Raw genomic sequence first — 17,142 nt, 5'->3', positions numbered from 1 at the left:
CTTAAATGATGCCGGGATGCAGCTTCATAACCAGCCTCAGGTATACACTGCATGCTGCGTTAAGGCCAACTCCATTGCGCACGCTCACACAGTCAGGACAATCACTTAGCACTGTCCAGAAATCAGGTTGCTCACCCTGCAAGACGAGTGACCAGCAAGTTGGAGTCTGCCATTAAGAGCCGAGAAACACTGTAATGCCCACGCTTCACCCATCAACCCCCCGCCCTGCCGCCTCGCAAACCCGCAGCCCGTTTTAAACTCTCCGGCCGTTCGTCTGCAGCACAGTTCGTCTGGGTTTAACAGAGCGGGTTGCTCTGCACGCAGCATTCCTAATGACGCGCTAATGATCCCTCAGCGTGGCACACTTATTTGTCCAGGCTCAGGAGGCCCTTGGCAGCGAGGCCGTGGTTCTGAGCACGTCCGCAGCGCCGGGGTCTCCATCTCCTGCCTGTGCAGGGGCCTGGTACAGACATCCATTTCCCGAAGACGGCGGGGGGGGGGGATTTGGGGCACGCAAGGCAATCCTTGTCCATGAGCGCCATGTAATGGCAAAAATGGGGAAAAAAATCTTTTGTAAAAAAGTCTTCAATCACGCAGTCCAGTAACCACCGCTCATATTCGAACATTTTGTTAAGTCTTAGACGCTGCTGAAGAGATTCTCCCCCTACTGCGTGGAGCATTTGTAGAAGTGAATGTGATCGTGTACACCGTAGTCATGACACAAAATAGCATCTTAGCATACATTTCTGATCAAGACTGTAATTGAACCAGTGCGTTGGCCAGGATTGCAGTCTCTGTTACATTAGAAACAGAAGAAAACAATGCAGTCATCACCGTGACGTGGTGACTCCTCCCAAAGCTACTCCAAAAGGGCTCAGACAGCCAATCACGTCAGACGTCATCCTGATACTGCTAGGGAGTGTGTGAGAGCTCAGTGAAACACAGACACGCAACTGCCTACACACCTGACTTTGCGCTAATCTGATCTGGTTCTTCTCCGGACAAAAAGTCAACGTGCTCATTTGTGGGTCAGCACCAAAACATGTCAATGCACTACTGCTTCTGTCAGCTAAAGGCAACAGCAGGAACCACCGGCAACCCACTTCACACCGCCATGAAGACAAGGGAGCAGAAAAACAGGCAAAATGTGTAAAGTGCTTGCAAGGGACCCATGGTGAAATTCTGTCCCGTCTGAAATCGGACACCTCCCTGACATCTCCTCGCAGGCCAAGCAGGTCTTCCAAACAGCTGGGGAGAGGACCTCACTGAACTAAAAGAGAAGCAGTGTTAATGGAGTGATGTACCAACATAGTCGGATTTCGGCATGGTAGGCCAAAAGCTGGACAGCTTTTAAAGATTCCTGGTGCCATGTCCACGCATCAAAGGTAGAGCCACGTCCCTTCAGAATTCCTGGAAGTCCTGAGCCTGTGAAACCAACATGGATCAGGCGTGGACGAGCGTTTGACCATTCCGTTCCACAGAAGCCACTCATTTGCTTGTCCAGTCTTTCAGCATCTCAAAACAGCACTACTGCAGCTCACTCTTAGCGAAATCACTGTACACACCGCTAGACCCACGCTGAGCACTCTACTGTGCACCTGCACGACTCCAAGTTCACCCATCACTCCACCGCCACCATCCCAGCACCACCCGCCTACCGTCACCAGCTTCAGATTGAAATCCCTGACGCTTGCCTACAAAGCCAAAAATGGACCTGTCCCATCCAACCTGAAAGCGCTGGTCTCGCCTGCACCTCACGTACAGCTCGTCTTGAGCCACCACCGCTCAAGAGACAGAAGACATGCCTCAACTCTTCCCTGGACAGGCACTCAGATGGAGGAATGACCTCCCACCTGCCTCTTCAGGAGAGGGCCTGCAGAGAGAAGTCTCTCCAAGAAGAACTTCACATCAACGATATGTAGACACATATATGTAGCCTAATCGCCAACTCTGGAAACACACACAGATAGCTTCTCTCCTCTCCTTTGTGATTTCCTTGTGTTCTCTGGGACAGTGGTCTAGTTAGGGCATAATGTTCTAAAGTACTATAGGAGTTTCCTCCATTCCACACATTCACTGTGAGCAAAAACAGATAAAATATCTAAATGTAACTCTTAACATGGAAAAACCCCTGTTTCACACAAGCATATCTGTGATTAAAGTTAATGCAAATTGGTCAAATGAAGAGGTTAGTTATTTTTCCCAGGGAAAAAATGTGTTCTGAGTGAGTACACCTGCCTTGGACCACAAATCCAGAACTGGAGCAGAAGTCACCTGCACCAGCTTCCAGTTCATATACCATGTGCAAACCACATGCAACCCCCCCCCCCCCACACACACACACACACACACACACACACACACACACACACACACACACAAGCCCACCATAAAGACCAGCTGAACTCGACGTGGTTAAGTAATATCCCATTATAGTGCTTTGCTGACATCACTAGGCCCTTTGGGAGTCTGTAAACAACCTTTATCGTGCAACCCAGCTGTACGTGTTGGTTAGTAAAAAGAACATCATAGGCAAAATAAGGCACGGTGAAACTGCATCAGCTGTAGAGGGTATTTACACAACAATAAACCTACCACCACCATTACCCCCAATACCAACAACACAAGACACCACCAACAACTTGTTTGTAAACAAAGTCAACTCTACCATGACCCACTACTGAGCACGTACGGTCTTCTATACTAGCAATAGATTTATACACCATCACAAAACCACCATCGCCACCACTGAAAATGCAGTCCACCGCATGCTCTTACCTTCGGGACCCAGCTGGGAGGTGCTTTGGCTTTTCTTCCCCATGTTCACCATGGTGGCCATCTTGGCTCCGAAGCTGGAGCGTCTGCTCTTCTCCTCCTCCTCTTCCTCGGTCCGGCCCAGTGTGCACATGTCTCCGCCCACACTCGAGCTCTTGGTGATGCTGGAGTTGGGTGCATCTGACGGAGCGCTGTTTTTCGTTTTGGATGTAAACTCACTATCAGCAACATAGATGAAGGCATGAACACAAACACACACGAAGTGGGGAGCGGGATGGGGGTGGAAGAGAAAAAGAAAGACAGAAAGAGTAGGATGAGCAGAAGGACAGGACAGATAACAGATATGCGACAGAATCAGGAAGGAACAAGGTCAAAGGTCAAGGTTCGTCAAGGAAGTGCCACCTGACTGTAGCACACGGTAAGTAGACCAGTGCACTCCTGCAGATGCGGGGAGCGCCAAGCCATCCATCTACAGCCCAGAGTCTACCTGCCTGTCTAGACCTTCATCACTTCAGGCTCCAGCAATATAAACAAAGCCTGCAGGATCATGTCAATCACAGGGTTTTGACCATTTGGTCTCAGAAGACAAATGAAAATGCTGTCGTCGCCCCCCCCCCAATCCCCCCCCCCCACTCTCTTCAGGATCTTAGTACTTAGCCAAAGGTTTGACTTTTTCCTTTAGTATAATTGTCATTAACGCAGTCACAGCTGAATTAATTGGTACCATTGCTCAATCATCTGTACGATTCATCAGCAGTATAGGTTTCCGGAGTATTGGAGTACTATTGGAACTCCAATAAGGACGGTCCCAAGCCCGGCTGAAAAAGGAGATGGTTTGTAGCTGTGAACTATGTCTAATTAGCAACGAAACCGATGGAAAGTGAAGGAAATTTATCGACGACTTCTAATACCGCATCCGGGGCAGCCGATGCGCCAGCTTTACAGTCCCAGGATGCTGGTGGGAAGGTAACTATGGGCCAAAATCCGACCAAATTTATCACGCCAAAAACTGGAACCAAAATCGCCACTTGGAACGTCCGAACTGGTTACCAAGTCAGTCAAAAAGAACTTTACAACTGGGAAATCAATCGCAGCCATATCTGAACTACGACTCACTGGCTCTGGCCAAATCAAAATTCATCGTCCAACGACCAAATTAGTTTACTTTATTCTGGCGGTGCCAAACATGAGGCTGGCATCGGATTTGTTAGATTCTCATGCCAGTCAGAGTGTCATCGTGTTCCAGCCCATCTTCAACTGGCTGGCAATTATTACATTGAACGGAACAGTCACATCTCGCATCCTTTCCGTTTATGCACTGACAGAAGTCGGCTCAGAATCAGCCAAAGATGACTTCTACAGCCAACTCCAAGAAGCATTGGATCTGATCCCCCAAATGGACCCGATCATTCTGGCTGGCAATTTCAACGCCCATGTTGTCTTAGAAAGATCTGGATGGGAATCAATAATAGGGGCCTTTGGGCATGGTACCACCAACGACAACGGCCTCCGCCTGCTCCCGTTCGCTTCAGCCAACAACCTGGTCATTGGCAACACCCTGTTCCAGCACCCACCCAGGCACCAACTGACCTGGCGAAACCCATCAGGCAAGGAGACCCTGATCAGCGCTAGATTTCGATCATCACTACGGGATGTCAAGAGCTATGAGAGGACCAGACTGCGAATCTGATCATCTTGTCCGTGCGAAGATCCACCTCAACATTGTAGCATGCCAAACCGAAGTCCAGAACACTGCCTAAACTAAATTGGAAGAAGCTATCTAACCCAGTTGTCAGGGAGGAGTTTCAAATTAGCCTTGCAAACCATTTTGAGACTCTGACGGTGTCAGACGATGTGAATGAAGAGGAGCAACACATCTCCACCACCATTATGGAGTGTATTAAACCTCTCTGCCCGCCAGTCACTCACCACACTCAGCCTTGGATATCGGCTGACTGCTTGGACCTGGTTGCGAAACGGAAACAAGCAAAGCAGCTTGACCGCGACCAGTATCGGCAGCTTAACCGTGAGGTTCACCGAAAGCTGAAGGAAGAACGAGACGCTTACTGGAACCAGGTGGCAAGAGCTTGAAGAAGCAGCTGTGAAGCATGAATACCAAAACTCTTTATCGAACCCTGAAACGACTCAGCGGAAGAACCACGGAAAGGTGCCAGGAATCGACAAAGTTACTGCGGAAGCCATCAAGGCCGGCTGAGAAGTCCAATCACGTCGCCTGCACCTCCTCATCACAAAGATCTGGCATTCAGAGGACATACCATCTCAGTGGAAGAAGGCGACCATCATCCCAATTCACAAGAAGGACGACAGCCAGGAATGTAAGAACCATCGCGGCATCAGCCTACTGTCGATCTTAGTTCATCCAGTCACGGCTCCAGAAGCACCGAGAACAAATGAGTCGAGAGGAACAAGCAGGGTTCAGGCCTGGCCGAGGATGTATTGATCAAATCTTCTCCCTCCGCCAACTAATTGAAGAAAGAACATGATGTGGCCAACGAACAGTCTTCTGCTTCATTGACTTCAAGTCAGCATTCGACTGCATACATTGGCCAGCACTATGGAGAACTCTGGAGGCTGAGCACATCCCATCGAAAGTCATCTCTCTCCTCCAAGAAGCGTATGATGGTTCGACTAGCCAGGTGCGAATCCGAAACTGTAGGAAGAGCTTATCAGAACTGGAGATGTCGCCTCGCCGCTCCTCTTTAACATTGTGGTCGATGCATCATGCGGAAAGTCTTCCAAGAAAGAAGCGGGGTCCAGTTCAGCGTTGGCCACCATCGAAACGAACTGATGTTTGCTGACAACAGTGCAGTGGCCACCAAAAACGACGCAGAAGCCATTTTCTTTATGACATCGCCCGCACTGCTGCGCCGTACGGCCTCAAGATCAACGCGTCCAAGACGAAAGTGCTGACAACGGATGGATCCCCTGCCCATGTACAACTTGACGGAGAGCAGATAGAGCAAGTTGTAGTCTTCAAATATCTCGGATCTCTCGTCCAAGAGAAGAAAGTGGCCTCTTCAGCTGACATCCAGGCCAGAATTGGGCAGGCAGCCACAGCATTCGCCTCGCTCAGGTGGTGTCTCTAGAAGAAAGACAACATTGCAACGGCGACAAAGATCCACCTTTTCCGTACACTCATTCTGCCAATCCTGCTCTATGGATCTGAAGCATGGACTTTACTCAAGACTGACACGAACAAGCTTGAGGCTTTCCAAATGCGATGCCTCAGAAAAAGTCACAAAATCTCCCTCCGGGACCATCTTACCAACAAGATTATTCGATTAAGTTGTCTGGAGCAACCGACCATTGAAGAAACGATCCAACAACGACGCATCCGGTGGTTTGGACGTGTGTAGGATGAGCGAGTCCCGGCTACCACACAAACTGCTTTGGAGAGACCGACCTGACCACTAGAAAACTCAAAGCTCTGCACCAAAGAAAAGCTGGATGAAGCATATAGAAATGGATCTACAGAACCAACGCCTGAATCCAACCCAAGCAAAGGCTGCAGCAATGAACCGAAAGGAATGGAGGAGTGTCGTGAAGAAAGTTCAGGAACCATCAGCACCTACAGCAGCGTATTGGTTGCGGAATCGCCCAGAGCATGATCGCCAGCTAAGGACCAAAGAAGAAAGAAGTATAGGTTTAATCTCATGAAACACCACAGATGATAAATGCAGCAATGCTGGTTGTCAGGGCACCCTCCACTGTGTTTATCACCAAATTAAATTACATTTAAACTACTTTATTCCAGCTCTCAAAAGTAGCAAGCATGGATAGTGCTGTGTTCTGGAGGGCCAATGTAGTTTTCTCTGTTTCTGGGGCCCTCGAGGGCCTCCTGGATTCCCCTCAGAGGGTCCCCCGAGGGCCACGCACCACCATGGAGACAGTGGGTAATGCACATGGATCACATTTCGGAATCACCCTCATCCATGAAAACAGCACTTTTCTAAATCAGATCCAAAATGTTCTTGAAGAACATTCATCCACTCCATCCATTTCTCATGTGCTGTGTTCCCATCAATGAAGACGAAGCCTCAGAAAGCATCTGATTTACAGGTCTTCTGGCTTTAGACCTCCCTCAAACATTCCTGCATGTTCATAACCTGTAATGGAGCTCAAAGTGAAGGGCTATGGTGTCTCCTGTCCAGCAGTCAGGTGGGACAACAAAGTAGCCAACTTAGTACAATTAATCCATTTAATAAACCAGGACCAGATTTGAAGGCCAGATCTGAACACCAAAAACACTAAAAACCTGACATAAATGGTATGTGTTTTTATATGTTCTCTGAAGTATGAGCTACTGGTATATGCTCCAAATAAACAATAATTATGAGGGATTAACACATAACTGGCTTTTACAACTGTTGCGGTTACATTATTGCCTCCAGGGCAGAGAGGACAAGAGCACATCCGTCCCCCGCGTTCAGTCCCCCGCGTTCAGTCCCCCGCTGTTCCACCTCCTTCAAGATCATCTGTGAAATGCTGATAAAACCTTTTAACCGGTACTCCACATGTATAAAACATGAATCCATGGCTGTAATCTGCACCATTAAACATTTAAATGACATTTAGGAGTAAGCAACGACTCGAGGACAAACCAAACTTTTCACACTTTTATATTGTGCACTGGAGCGACATTTCAGCACCATGCGCGTCTCGGCTGATGGTCGGAGGTATGCGGGACGACTGCGGGACGCTTCTAGAGCACGAGCTACCAGGCCCAGACGACAGACGTAATCTCCACATACACGAAGTCAGACGTCAACACCGGTTGTCTGCCGTCCTGTCAGCCAGGGCCACGCCCACAGGGCCAGACGGAGGGATGGCTGGAGCTCACCGTCTCCCTGCGCAGAACGCGGCCAGCCGCTTCTATGGCCCACCACCTTTGCGCAGGGAGCAGACAGACAGGCAGAGTGAAACGAACGAAGAGCAGAGGTAGATGAGGAACAGCAGTGACCAAAAGTCCAGACAGAAGCTACACACAGAGCTGAACATACGGCTCACAGCCAAAGTGCTGAAGACGCGGCCAAACCCCCCCAAAAACATGCAGCCAACCCGCAACACACACACACATCTACATACACAAAACAAAATGGAACAATTCGCCACAGCATGCTTCCCAGCTGGCCTGCGTTTCATAAAGATAAAAAAGAATGCTAAAGAAGAAAAGGGGTCAAGTAGACATGCAGTGATTTCATATGTAAGGGCATCAGAAATCTCCATGTTCAGCTCTGGAGGAGCAGGGTGGAGGGGCGGAGCAAGGGGCGGGGCAAGGGGCGGGGGTGGGGTTGTAGAAGTCTTTACCTGTCATCAGCTACACACGCTGCTCTGTCTATGAACTCTTCCTCCACCGTGTTGTTTTTGAGAAGAATCTCACATGCTTCGTCTCCTGCCCCTCCCCCCTCTACTAGTCTCGCTGTTGGACCTGAGCTCTGGACCACTACCCCCCTCCTCCCCCTGGGACTGTGTCTCCACAGCCTCAGAACGGCTGCGCAGGCAGGCGCACACACGCACACACACACACACACACGCAGACACACACATTCATGCATAATAATGCATAACAAAACGGAACATATGCATACACACAACTATGTATAACCCCCCCCCCCCCCCCCCCCCCCCCCCCCCCCCCCCCCCCCCCCCCCACCCTCCAGTCCAGGGACAACCACACAGACCAGAGCAAAGACTCGGCGGTATTGACCATGCACCCTGTGACGGACCAATCAACACAGGACAACAAAATCAGTTAAAAAACTCATTGCAGGTGTGTACGGGCCGTGTGAAACAAAGACTCTCGATCGCAGCAGGTGGTAAGGCCAAATCCGGCCTAACGGCATAAAGCTCTCCAATCTGGGGGGGGGCTCAACTTTACAGGCCTTTGCATTTAACCCGGGGGTCGAGCCGCACCCACCTGATCTTGCGGACGGAGCGTGCCCTGTCGGACTGGGCCGACACATAGCTGGCACTGCTTGGGCGAGACACGCTGGACAGGTCGCTCACTTCACTGTCGGAGGACTTCAGGGGCTGGCCTTCAGTCTCTCGCTGCGGATGAGAACAAAATCACAGCCATCACACCATCACCCAAAGCAGGCGGATGCAGACAGTAGTGCAGGGTTTTACGTGCGGGTGGACGCCAGGCACTCGGCTACGTTTCAAGCACGAGTGTTTTTCTGCAGAATGAACGAAGAGCAGGGCACTCGTTCAACCCCAAAAGATCAGCAAAACCTCAGCTGGCATTTTGATCAATTAACAAAGGATAGGGGGGGGGGGGGGGGGGTAGATGAGAGTAGATATCATGCAGATCTACGTGTGTTACGTAACCTCAAAGCACAGAGGGCAGCTCACAGCACATTCATCTTTGTTGATGTATATATCAGGAAGGGTCTGGGGCAGAAGCTACTGATACTTTACATAACCCCATGACATGGCTTCATCGTGTAGCCCCTTGGAGCACACACGCCCCCCAAACAGAGGCCCCACACAGCAGAATCCTGTAGAGTGGTGTTGTGGGTATCCTATATGGCACCGTGTGGAGGGGGTGATTACCCCTTTCTCATGACGGTCACCGGTGCTTGCGCTGCACCACATCAGGCTCTGGGAAAACACCCCCGAGCTTCTTCCTGTACCCTAACTACCTGAACTATTCCCCTGTCCTGCTGAGACAGGGCAGAGACCTGGACGCGTGTGGACGCCCTCAAACAGATAGGAACTCGCAGTGCTGAAACCGTGCCATGTGCGTCATATGCTACCATCCCAAACACAAAGCACTAGTCACACTCACTCTGTCCCCTTTACTGGGACTGACTGACTGACTGACTGACTGACTGACTGACTGACTGACTGACTGTGTGTGTGTGTGTGTGTGTGTGTGTGTGTGTGTGTGTGTGTGTGTGTGTGTGTACGTGTACATACCCTGGATGGATCCATCAGAGAACCTGTAGGAAGAGACAGACACAGTGATGAGATTAATCTTGGCACATGGCACTGCAACCTACCCCGTAGAGTACATGGCATGCAGCAGAGTAACTATCACAGCAGGCTTGCTGAGATCAGAACACACACACACACACGAAGACTGGATCCATTCCACCGAGACACGATTCTTCGAACACACGATCACCACAATAAGCCTGATCCAACATGCTCAGAGATGATGCACGTTTCTATAGAAACCCAGCGGTACCTTCTCTTGTCCCACTGACCCAGGAACAGCAGCAAAGGTTGGAATCAGACCAACGGTGGCTCAATCTTCCAAACATCTCTCTCCCTCCCTCACACACACACACACACACACACACACACACACACACACACACCCCTGTCGGATAAGCAGTACCATGGCTAAACAGCCTGAATGAGAGCCAGGTTGTCTCCAAGAGGAATATCCTGTATATGCGCTTGACAACACCATCCACAAGTTTTATAAGGCACTTAACTTTTGTATATATTACCATAGAAACTAAACTGCGGTGTGCCGAGAACAGACAGCTCTGAACTCTGCGACCCCTCATCCCTTTTGATCGCCTCAGTACCTCTAAACTAACAGGCTGCAAACGGGCAAAATCACCATTTAGAACAAATACATGTAAAGGCTTCAGTTCCTCCGTGTCCGTGCTGCACAGGTCCAGAATCATCTTACGTGAAGATGAACAACAGTGCTTATGGCACGATGAGAGTGGCGCTAAAATCAGAAGAATCAACCGCATGGGTTCACCTGGCTCCGTTCAGAATATGAACACTGCACAGTTGTGCTCAGCAGGCGTGTCTGCGTTTCAGCAGACCTTCCACCGTCACAACTTCAACCGCATTTGCAATATTTGAACAGTCGCAATCAGACACGCAGTTGTGGATGGACACGCGTCAAGCATCCGTCCTAAACACACAGGTGACTGCCATGACGGTTCTGTCTCCAGTGGGTACTCTAGCAAAGGCAGACGTATATAAGCCTGTAGACCAGAGTTCCTCTGGAATGTGTGTCATAATATGGATGAATGTTGTAAAACGGAGACGGGCGTGCGAACACAAACGTTTTCAGGAGCAGCAGTGAGCAGTGTGTTATGGTGTGTGACACGAGGGCCGAGTCAATACGCTACCTGCAGTTCCATTTTGTGTGACTGGCTCTACTGCCACAGTGTGAGTTGGGGAGGAAGATGAACAGATGGGTGGAAAACACAAAACACACATTTAAAACAGAAAATCAATGAAAATTAGTGGTGAGACACGTGCATACCTTCATGTATACATACCACACACACACACACACACACACACACACACACACACACACACACACACGCATGCATGTTCAGTGCACTGTTTAAGCCACATGCTCTGAAACAGAGATGCCGGACAGAAACAGCACAGCAGCAACAAAACAGACGTGTAACCATGTTCAAATGAGCTCTTCTAGCAGAAGCACGAGGGTTTATCAGCCGTGAGCAAGAAGAACCACGCCACCAGCACTCTAGCGCCCCCCTCTGGCGTGTCCCACTAATGTGCTTTTCTGTGATGTTGTACTGAGGCTTTTCTCCTATTTGCCCCTTTAAACTGCCCACTGCCCCCACCCCTCCATCACAGATGGGCCGGTTTATTGCATAATTCGTAAAATATACTCCATCATTTAACTGGAAAATTGAGATTTCTTGAGGTCACTATCCATTTTGTTTGCTGCTTTGGGAAATATTTTTCCTAAAAAGAGGGAACACACTTGAATTTGGTTTGGGTGTTGCAAACACCAACACAAACTGGTTTAAATCAGAGTTAGATAAAGCCTTACAGTGTTAGTGTTATTACTAACAGGCCATTAAATTCAAAGCTTCATCCTCCAGTAACAGAGGCTGATTGAGACCTTGTTCACAGAGTTGTCATAGCAACAGAAAAAAAAAACAATCAGGTTTGCTTGTAACTCAGTTCATGACTGAAGCACACACACTATTGGAAATGGAGCTAATTACAGCCCCACTCACCAGTGGCAATCACTACAGTGGCTACGAGTCACAACCAAGAACCTTCATCAAACTGAAAGTGTTGGTTTCTTGAGATGCAACATTAGCTAGTCATTAAACATCAACCCTAAAAATATAGTATAGTCCTAATATGCATAATGTAACATTTTGCACAGATATAAAATGTATGCAGTATTGTTATACTCCACATAAGGACAGGTCAAATATCCTCATCACTGGTGCCGATAATGTGAACGTTTCAGCTTTGCTGAGGGGTCTGACTAATGTGTAGGACTACCGAGACTCTACATGACTACAGCCACCGTAAGAAGATCAGGCACACACACACACACACACACACACACACACACACACACACACACAGAGAGACAGAGACACACCCACACCAAGAGATCACCTCACAGACACTGAAGCCCAGAGTGTTTCCTAGAGACAAACTGGGACGGGACTACATAAAATGGGCTTGCGGTCTAAGAAGTGGGACTACAAGTCCCATGATGCACTGCATACCCATGGCTCTGCTCTGCTGCTGGTCTTCCCATGTCACCTCTGATGTGATGGCACAAAAAGAAACATGTGGGTCAGGTGACATGCCCGTCCAGTGTTTGGAGCAGGGCTCTGATCAGCAGACCAGTGTGGGCTGAACATGGTCAGTTTAGAAACCGTCACAGCATTCATTCCAACACCACTGCTGGTGGTATCTCAAGAGTTGGACTGTTTTGATCACCACCACACAAATACAATGTATTGTTTTTTTTTTTTCATTTTGCAAAGGCAATTCCAGCCTACACTGATGAACGTAAAGAAAGTTTCATTCATTACAATCACACCCTCTGCTGGTTAGCAGAGGTATACAGTTTGCGACCGTTTTAAAGACCATGCAGTTCCTATGAAATCTGAACTGAATATGATTATACTTGTATGTAAATCATACAGCCTACTGCCACAATTACACTATACACTGGAACACAACTATCATTAAGAATTAAAAAGTTGTCCATTAATGCTACACAGTTTGTTAACTAGTCATTTGCTTTTTGTCAAATCTATTGCCCCACCCCCAAACACACAAAGCTAATTACCCAGAGCATCAGGGTGCTGCATCACACAGAGTGCACTTGCCTTTCTTCCCGTTGACAGGAGGTGGCGCCAAAACCCTTTCCTCGTCTACTTATGGTGACGACACGCACACAGATAGCATCGTTATGGAAGAAATGCAGCATCACAGGACCATAAAAGGACAAACACACCACCACATAGGCGTGCATACACACGCGCACACACTTGATGAGGAAAAACTCACTGAACAATGACAGTATGGTTAGGTCTGAATTTTACAAGTCAGTTTTAAATGGATGCTAAGGGACGTTAACTGTTAGTGGCTTCACAATTTTAATCATATGTCCATATACGTTACAGAGGCCTCTTCAGTTCAGCGTGGACTGACACACCTGGCAGCGTGGGGGGCGGCAGGGCTTGTGCTGGGGCAGTGGGAGGGGGTGGTTCAGGGGCAGTGAAGGAAGGGGCAGGCTCAAACGGAGGGGCAGGAGGAGGCTCAAACGGAGGGGCAGGAGGAGGCTCGAAAGGTGGGGCAGGAGGAGGCTCGAAAGGTGGGGCAGGAGGAGGCTCAAAAGGTGGGGCAGGAGGAGGCTCAAAAGGTGGGGCAGGAGGAGGCTCGAAAGGTGGGGCAGGAGGAGGCTCAAAAGGAGGGGTAGGTGGAGGATCAAAAGAAGTGGAAGGAGCAAAGGAAGGAATAGTAGGAGGATCAAAAGAAGGAGGAGCAAAAAAATTAGCAGGAGAGGGATCGCATGGAGGAGGGGCAAGAGGGGGATCGCAAGGAGGAGGGGCAGGAGGGGGATCGCAAGGAGGAGGGACCGGAGGAGGGTCGCAAGGAGGAGGGACCAGAGGAGGGTCGCAAGGAGGAGGGACCAGAGGAGGGTCGCAAGGAGGAGGGACCAGAGGAGGGTCGCAAGGAGGAGGGACCAGAGGAGGGTCAAAAGGAGGAGGGACCAGAGGAGGGTCAAAAGGAGGAGGGACCAGAGGAGGGTCAAAAGGAGGAGGGACCAGAGGAGGGTCGCAAGGAGGAGGGACCAGAGGAGGGTCAAAAGGAGGAGGGACCAGAGGAGGGTCAAAAGGAGGAGGAGAAGCAAAAGAGGGGGCAGGAGGAGGGTCAAAAGGAGGAGGAGAAGCAAAAGAGGGGGCAGGAGGAGGGTCAAAAGGAGGAGGAGCAAAAGAGGGGGCAGGAGGAGGGTCAAAAGGAGGAGGAGCAAAAGAGGGGGCAGGAGGAGGGTCAAAAGGAGGAGGAGCAAAAGAGGGGGCAGGAGGAGGGTCAAAAGGAGGAGGAGCAAAAGAGGGGGCAGGAGGAGGGTCAAAAGGAGGAGGAACAAAAGAGGGGGCAGGAGGAGGGTCAAAAGAAGGGGCAGGGGCGAGGGAAGAGGCAATTGAAGGAACAGGAGCGATTGAAGGGTCAGGGGCAATTGTAGAAACAGGAGCAGGCGCGATTGAAGGGTCAGGGGCAATTGTAGAAACAGGAGCAGGCGCAATTGAAGGGTCAGGGGCAATTGTAGAAACAGGAGCAGGCGCAATTGAAGGGTCAGGGGCAATTGTAGAAACAGGAGCAGGCGCAATTGAAGGGTCAGGGGCTATTGTAGAAACAGGAGCAGGCGCAATTGAAGGGTCAGGGGCTATTGTAGAAACAGGAGCAGGCGCAATTGAAGAGTCAGGGGCAATTGTAGAAACAGGAGCAGGCGCAATTGAAGGGTCAGGGGCAAAAGTAGTGGCAGGGGCGAGGGAAGGGGCGAGGGAAGGGGCAAAGGAAGTGACAGGAGCAAGGGAAGGGGCAAAGGAAGGGGCAGGGGCAAAGGAAGTGGCAGGGGCAAAGGAAGTGGCAGGGGCGATTGAAGGGGCAAAGGAAGGGGCAGGGGCAAAGGAAGGGGCAGGGGCAAAGGAAGGGGCAGGGGCAAAGGAAGGGGCAGGGGCGATTGAAGGGGCAAAGGAAGGGGCAGGGGCGATTGAAGGGGCAAAGGAAGTGGCAGGGGCAAAGGAAGTGGCAGGGGCAAAGGAAGTGGCAGGAGCAAAGGAAGGGGCAGGGGCAAAGGAAGGGGCAGGGGCAGGGGCGATTGATGGGGCAAAGGAAGGGGCAGGGGCGATTGATGGGGCAAAGGAAGGGGCAGGGGCGATTGATGGGGCAAAGGAAGGGGCAGGGGCAATTGATGGGGCAAAGGAAGGGGCAGGGGCGATTGAAGGGGCAAAGGAAGGGGCAGGGGTGATTGAAGGGGCAAAGGAAGGGGCAGGGGCAAAGGAAGGGGCAAAGGAAGGGGCAGCAGCTGGCTGAGGGGGAGGTTCTGGGGCAGGAGGCTTCGCCATTGCTGTAGCTTTGATGACAATGATGGTGGTAGGTGGAGTTGTGTGGGACAGGAAGAACAGAACGCAAACACACAGAAGTCAGACAATCAATGAATACACAAAAACACATGTATACATGCAAATGAAAAAATGGACACAAAATGTCATGGTGAGACATAAGGGTTGATGGAATGGAGCATTACCAGAGAATCATGATTTACTGCTACTTATTCTATAAAAGTGACCTAATATGTTGACATGACGACCCTAATCTAATAAAAATGTGTATCATATTATAATATATATATTAGTGGTGGGACTTTAACACGTTAATTTCGATTAATTAATTACAGGAAAATTAACGCACTAAAAAAATTAACGCATTTAACGCATGAGACACTTTTGCACCATGGAATGATTCTCAGTGCACGAGTTCCAGACATACAGATTATATGGATGCACAATAAGATGATCATGATGGAGATGACTGAAGAGGCTACGCTGATGGATGGGAAATTTAAATATAAGAAACTTCCAGATGGAAGTACAAACACAAATAGTGTTATTTGCACTTCAAGTAGGAAGGAGTTCGCGCATCACAGGAGCACTTCCACCCTTCGTTACCACCTCAACGCAAAACATGTTGGGGCCAACGCGCAGGTCAGTAATGATAACTTGGCTGCTAAATGTATTTCTAGTACGATAGGGTGACCAAACATCCGTATTTCCTGGGACATGTCCGTATTTCACATCCTGTCCCGGGCGTCCTGGGTTTTTTTTTTAAGTGAGGAAATGTCCTGGTTTTTAAATTACCTTAATTGGACCATTAAGTCTGATTAAACTTAATCAAGACTGGATTAAACTTTCGCGAGTGTCTGTAGCGCGCGACTCCACACGCGTTTATACATGATGCGTCATATTATTTGCAGTGTTGTTCGCTCTCTGTGGTCAAAGATAAAGGCTTACAAGAAGCGCTGCACATTGCGTCAACTGATGCAAGTTACGAACTACCGTTCGGGGTGAGTTTAGTACTTGGCGCTAAGAACGTTTTGGGAAACTCACTCCAGAAAGACAATGTCGAAGAAAATCCAGCAGCTGTATGATGAGGAAAGGGAAGTAAAACAGGTTATTGTGAAGAGTGCCACAAATGTGGCTCTGACTGGGGATCACTGGACCTCTGTTAGCAACAAGAATCATCTTGGTGTGACAGCTCATATTATAGATGATGAATCTATGATGAAGATTCCCAGGCAGAGGCCTGGGAAATTAAAGAAAAATATACCATCTAAAATGGTATTAAAAAACATCTTCTGATTTACTTCAATTCTTCCACTATCCTGAGCAAAACTCCCAAAATTAAACAACATTTTTGGTCATAATTTCCAGTGTTCTGAACGGTTTTCTGCACTCATATATTGGTCTGTGTAGTAGACTGGTGGAAAAATAAACAAGATATTGAAGTTTATGCTTATGTTCATTGATTCATTCATCATTCAAACTTAAATTAATATTTCTCATGTTAAATACTGAAATGCGATTAATTTCGATTAATTACAAAGCTTCCGATTAATTCGATTAATTTTTTTAATCGTGTCTCACCCCTAATATATATATACATACAAACATACACACACTCCTACATATGTATACACATACATGTGAGTACTGTGTGTGTATATATATATGCGCACACACACTGTATGTGTATATATACACATATAACATTCACAACTGTGTGTATTATATACATATACATACACACACACATATACATACACACACACATATATTATAAGTATATATATATATATATATATATATATATATATATATATATATATATATATATATACACATACATACACACACACACACACACTCTCCTGATCAAAATCTTAAGACCAGCTAAAAAATTGGAAGAATATGCATTTTGCACCGCTGGATCTTAAAAAGGTTGTAAGCTTCATTAAATGCTAAAAGAAGAAATTGGACCAAGAGACAAAAGAATTTGAGGAGCCAACTTATTGAA

General features: G+C 48.6%; 1 protein-coding gene across 2 annotated transcripts in view; it reads right to left on the bottom strand.

Annotated features, from left to right (window-relative positions):
• The window catches only part of rims2b (regulating synaptic membrane exocytosis 2b), a 104,499-nt gene that overhangs the window by 11,311 nt on the left and 76,046 nt on the right, over positions 1–17,142 (bottom strand). Inside the window, exons 28-34 of one of the 2 annotated variants that reach the window (XM_077008358.1) lie at positions 13,220–15,142; positions 12,891–12,935; positions 12,279–12,317; positions 10,896–10,925; positions 9,715–9,737; positions 8,714–8,844; positions 2,779–2,993 (exon numbers count right to left, since the gene is read on the bottom strand). In XM_077008358.1, the coding sequence (XP_076864473.1) occupies positions 2,779–2,993; positions 8,714–8,844; positions 9,715–9,737; positions 10,896–10,925; positions 12,279–12,317; positions 12,891–12,935; positions 13,220–15,142 (2,406 nt within the window). The remainder of the gene's footprint in view (positions 1–2,778; positions 2,994–8,713; positions 8,845–9,714; positions 9,738–10,895; positions 10,926–12,278; positions 12,318–12,890; positions 12,936–13,219; positions 15,143–17,142) is intronic. The other variant, XM_077008359.1, reaches the window with a different exon arrangement.

Source organism: Brachyhypopomus gauderio, chromosome 6 (assembly GCF_052324685.1).
Source record: "Brachyhypopomus gauderio isolate BG-103 chromosome 6, BGAUD_0.2, whole genome shotgun sequence".
NCBI classification, from domain to species: Eukaryota; Metazoa; Chordata; class Actinopteri; order Gymnotiformes; family Hypopomidae; genus Brachyhypopomus; species Brachyhypopomus gauderio.
The sequence above is the reverse complement of the archived record's forward strand: the minus strand, read 5'-3'. Positions and strand labels throughout refer to the sequence as shown.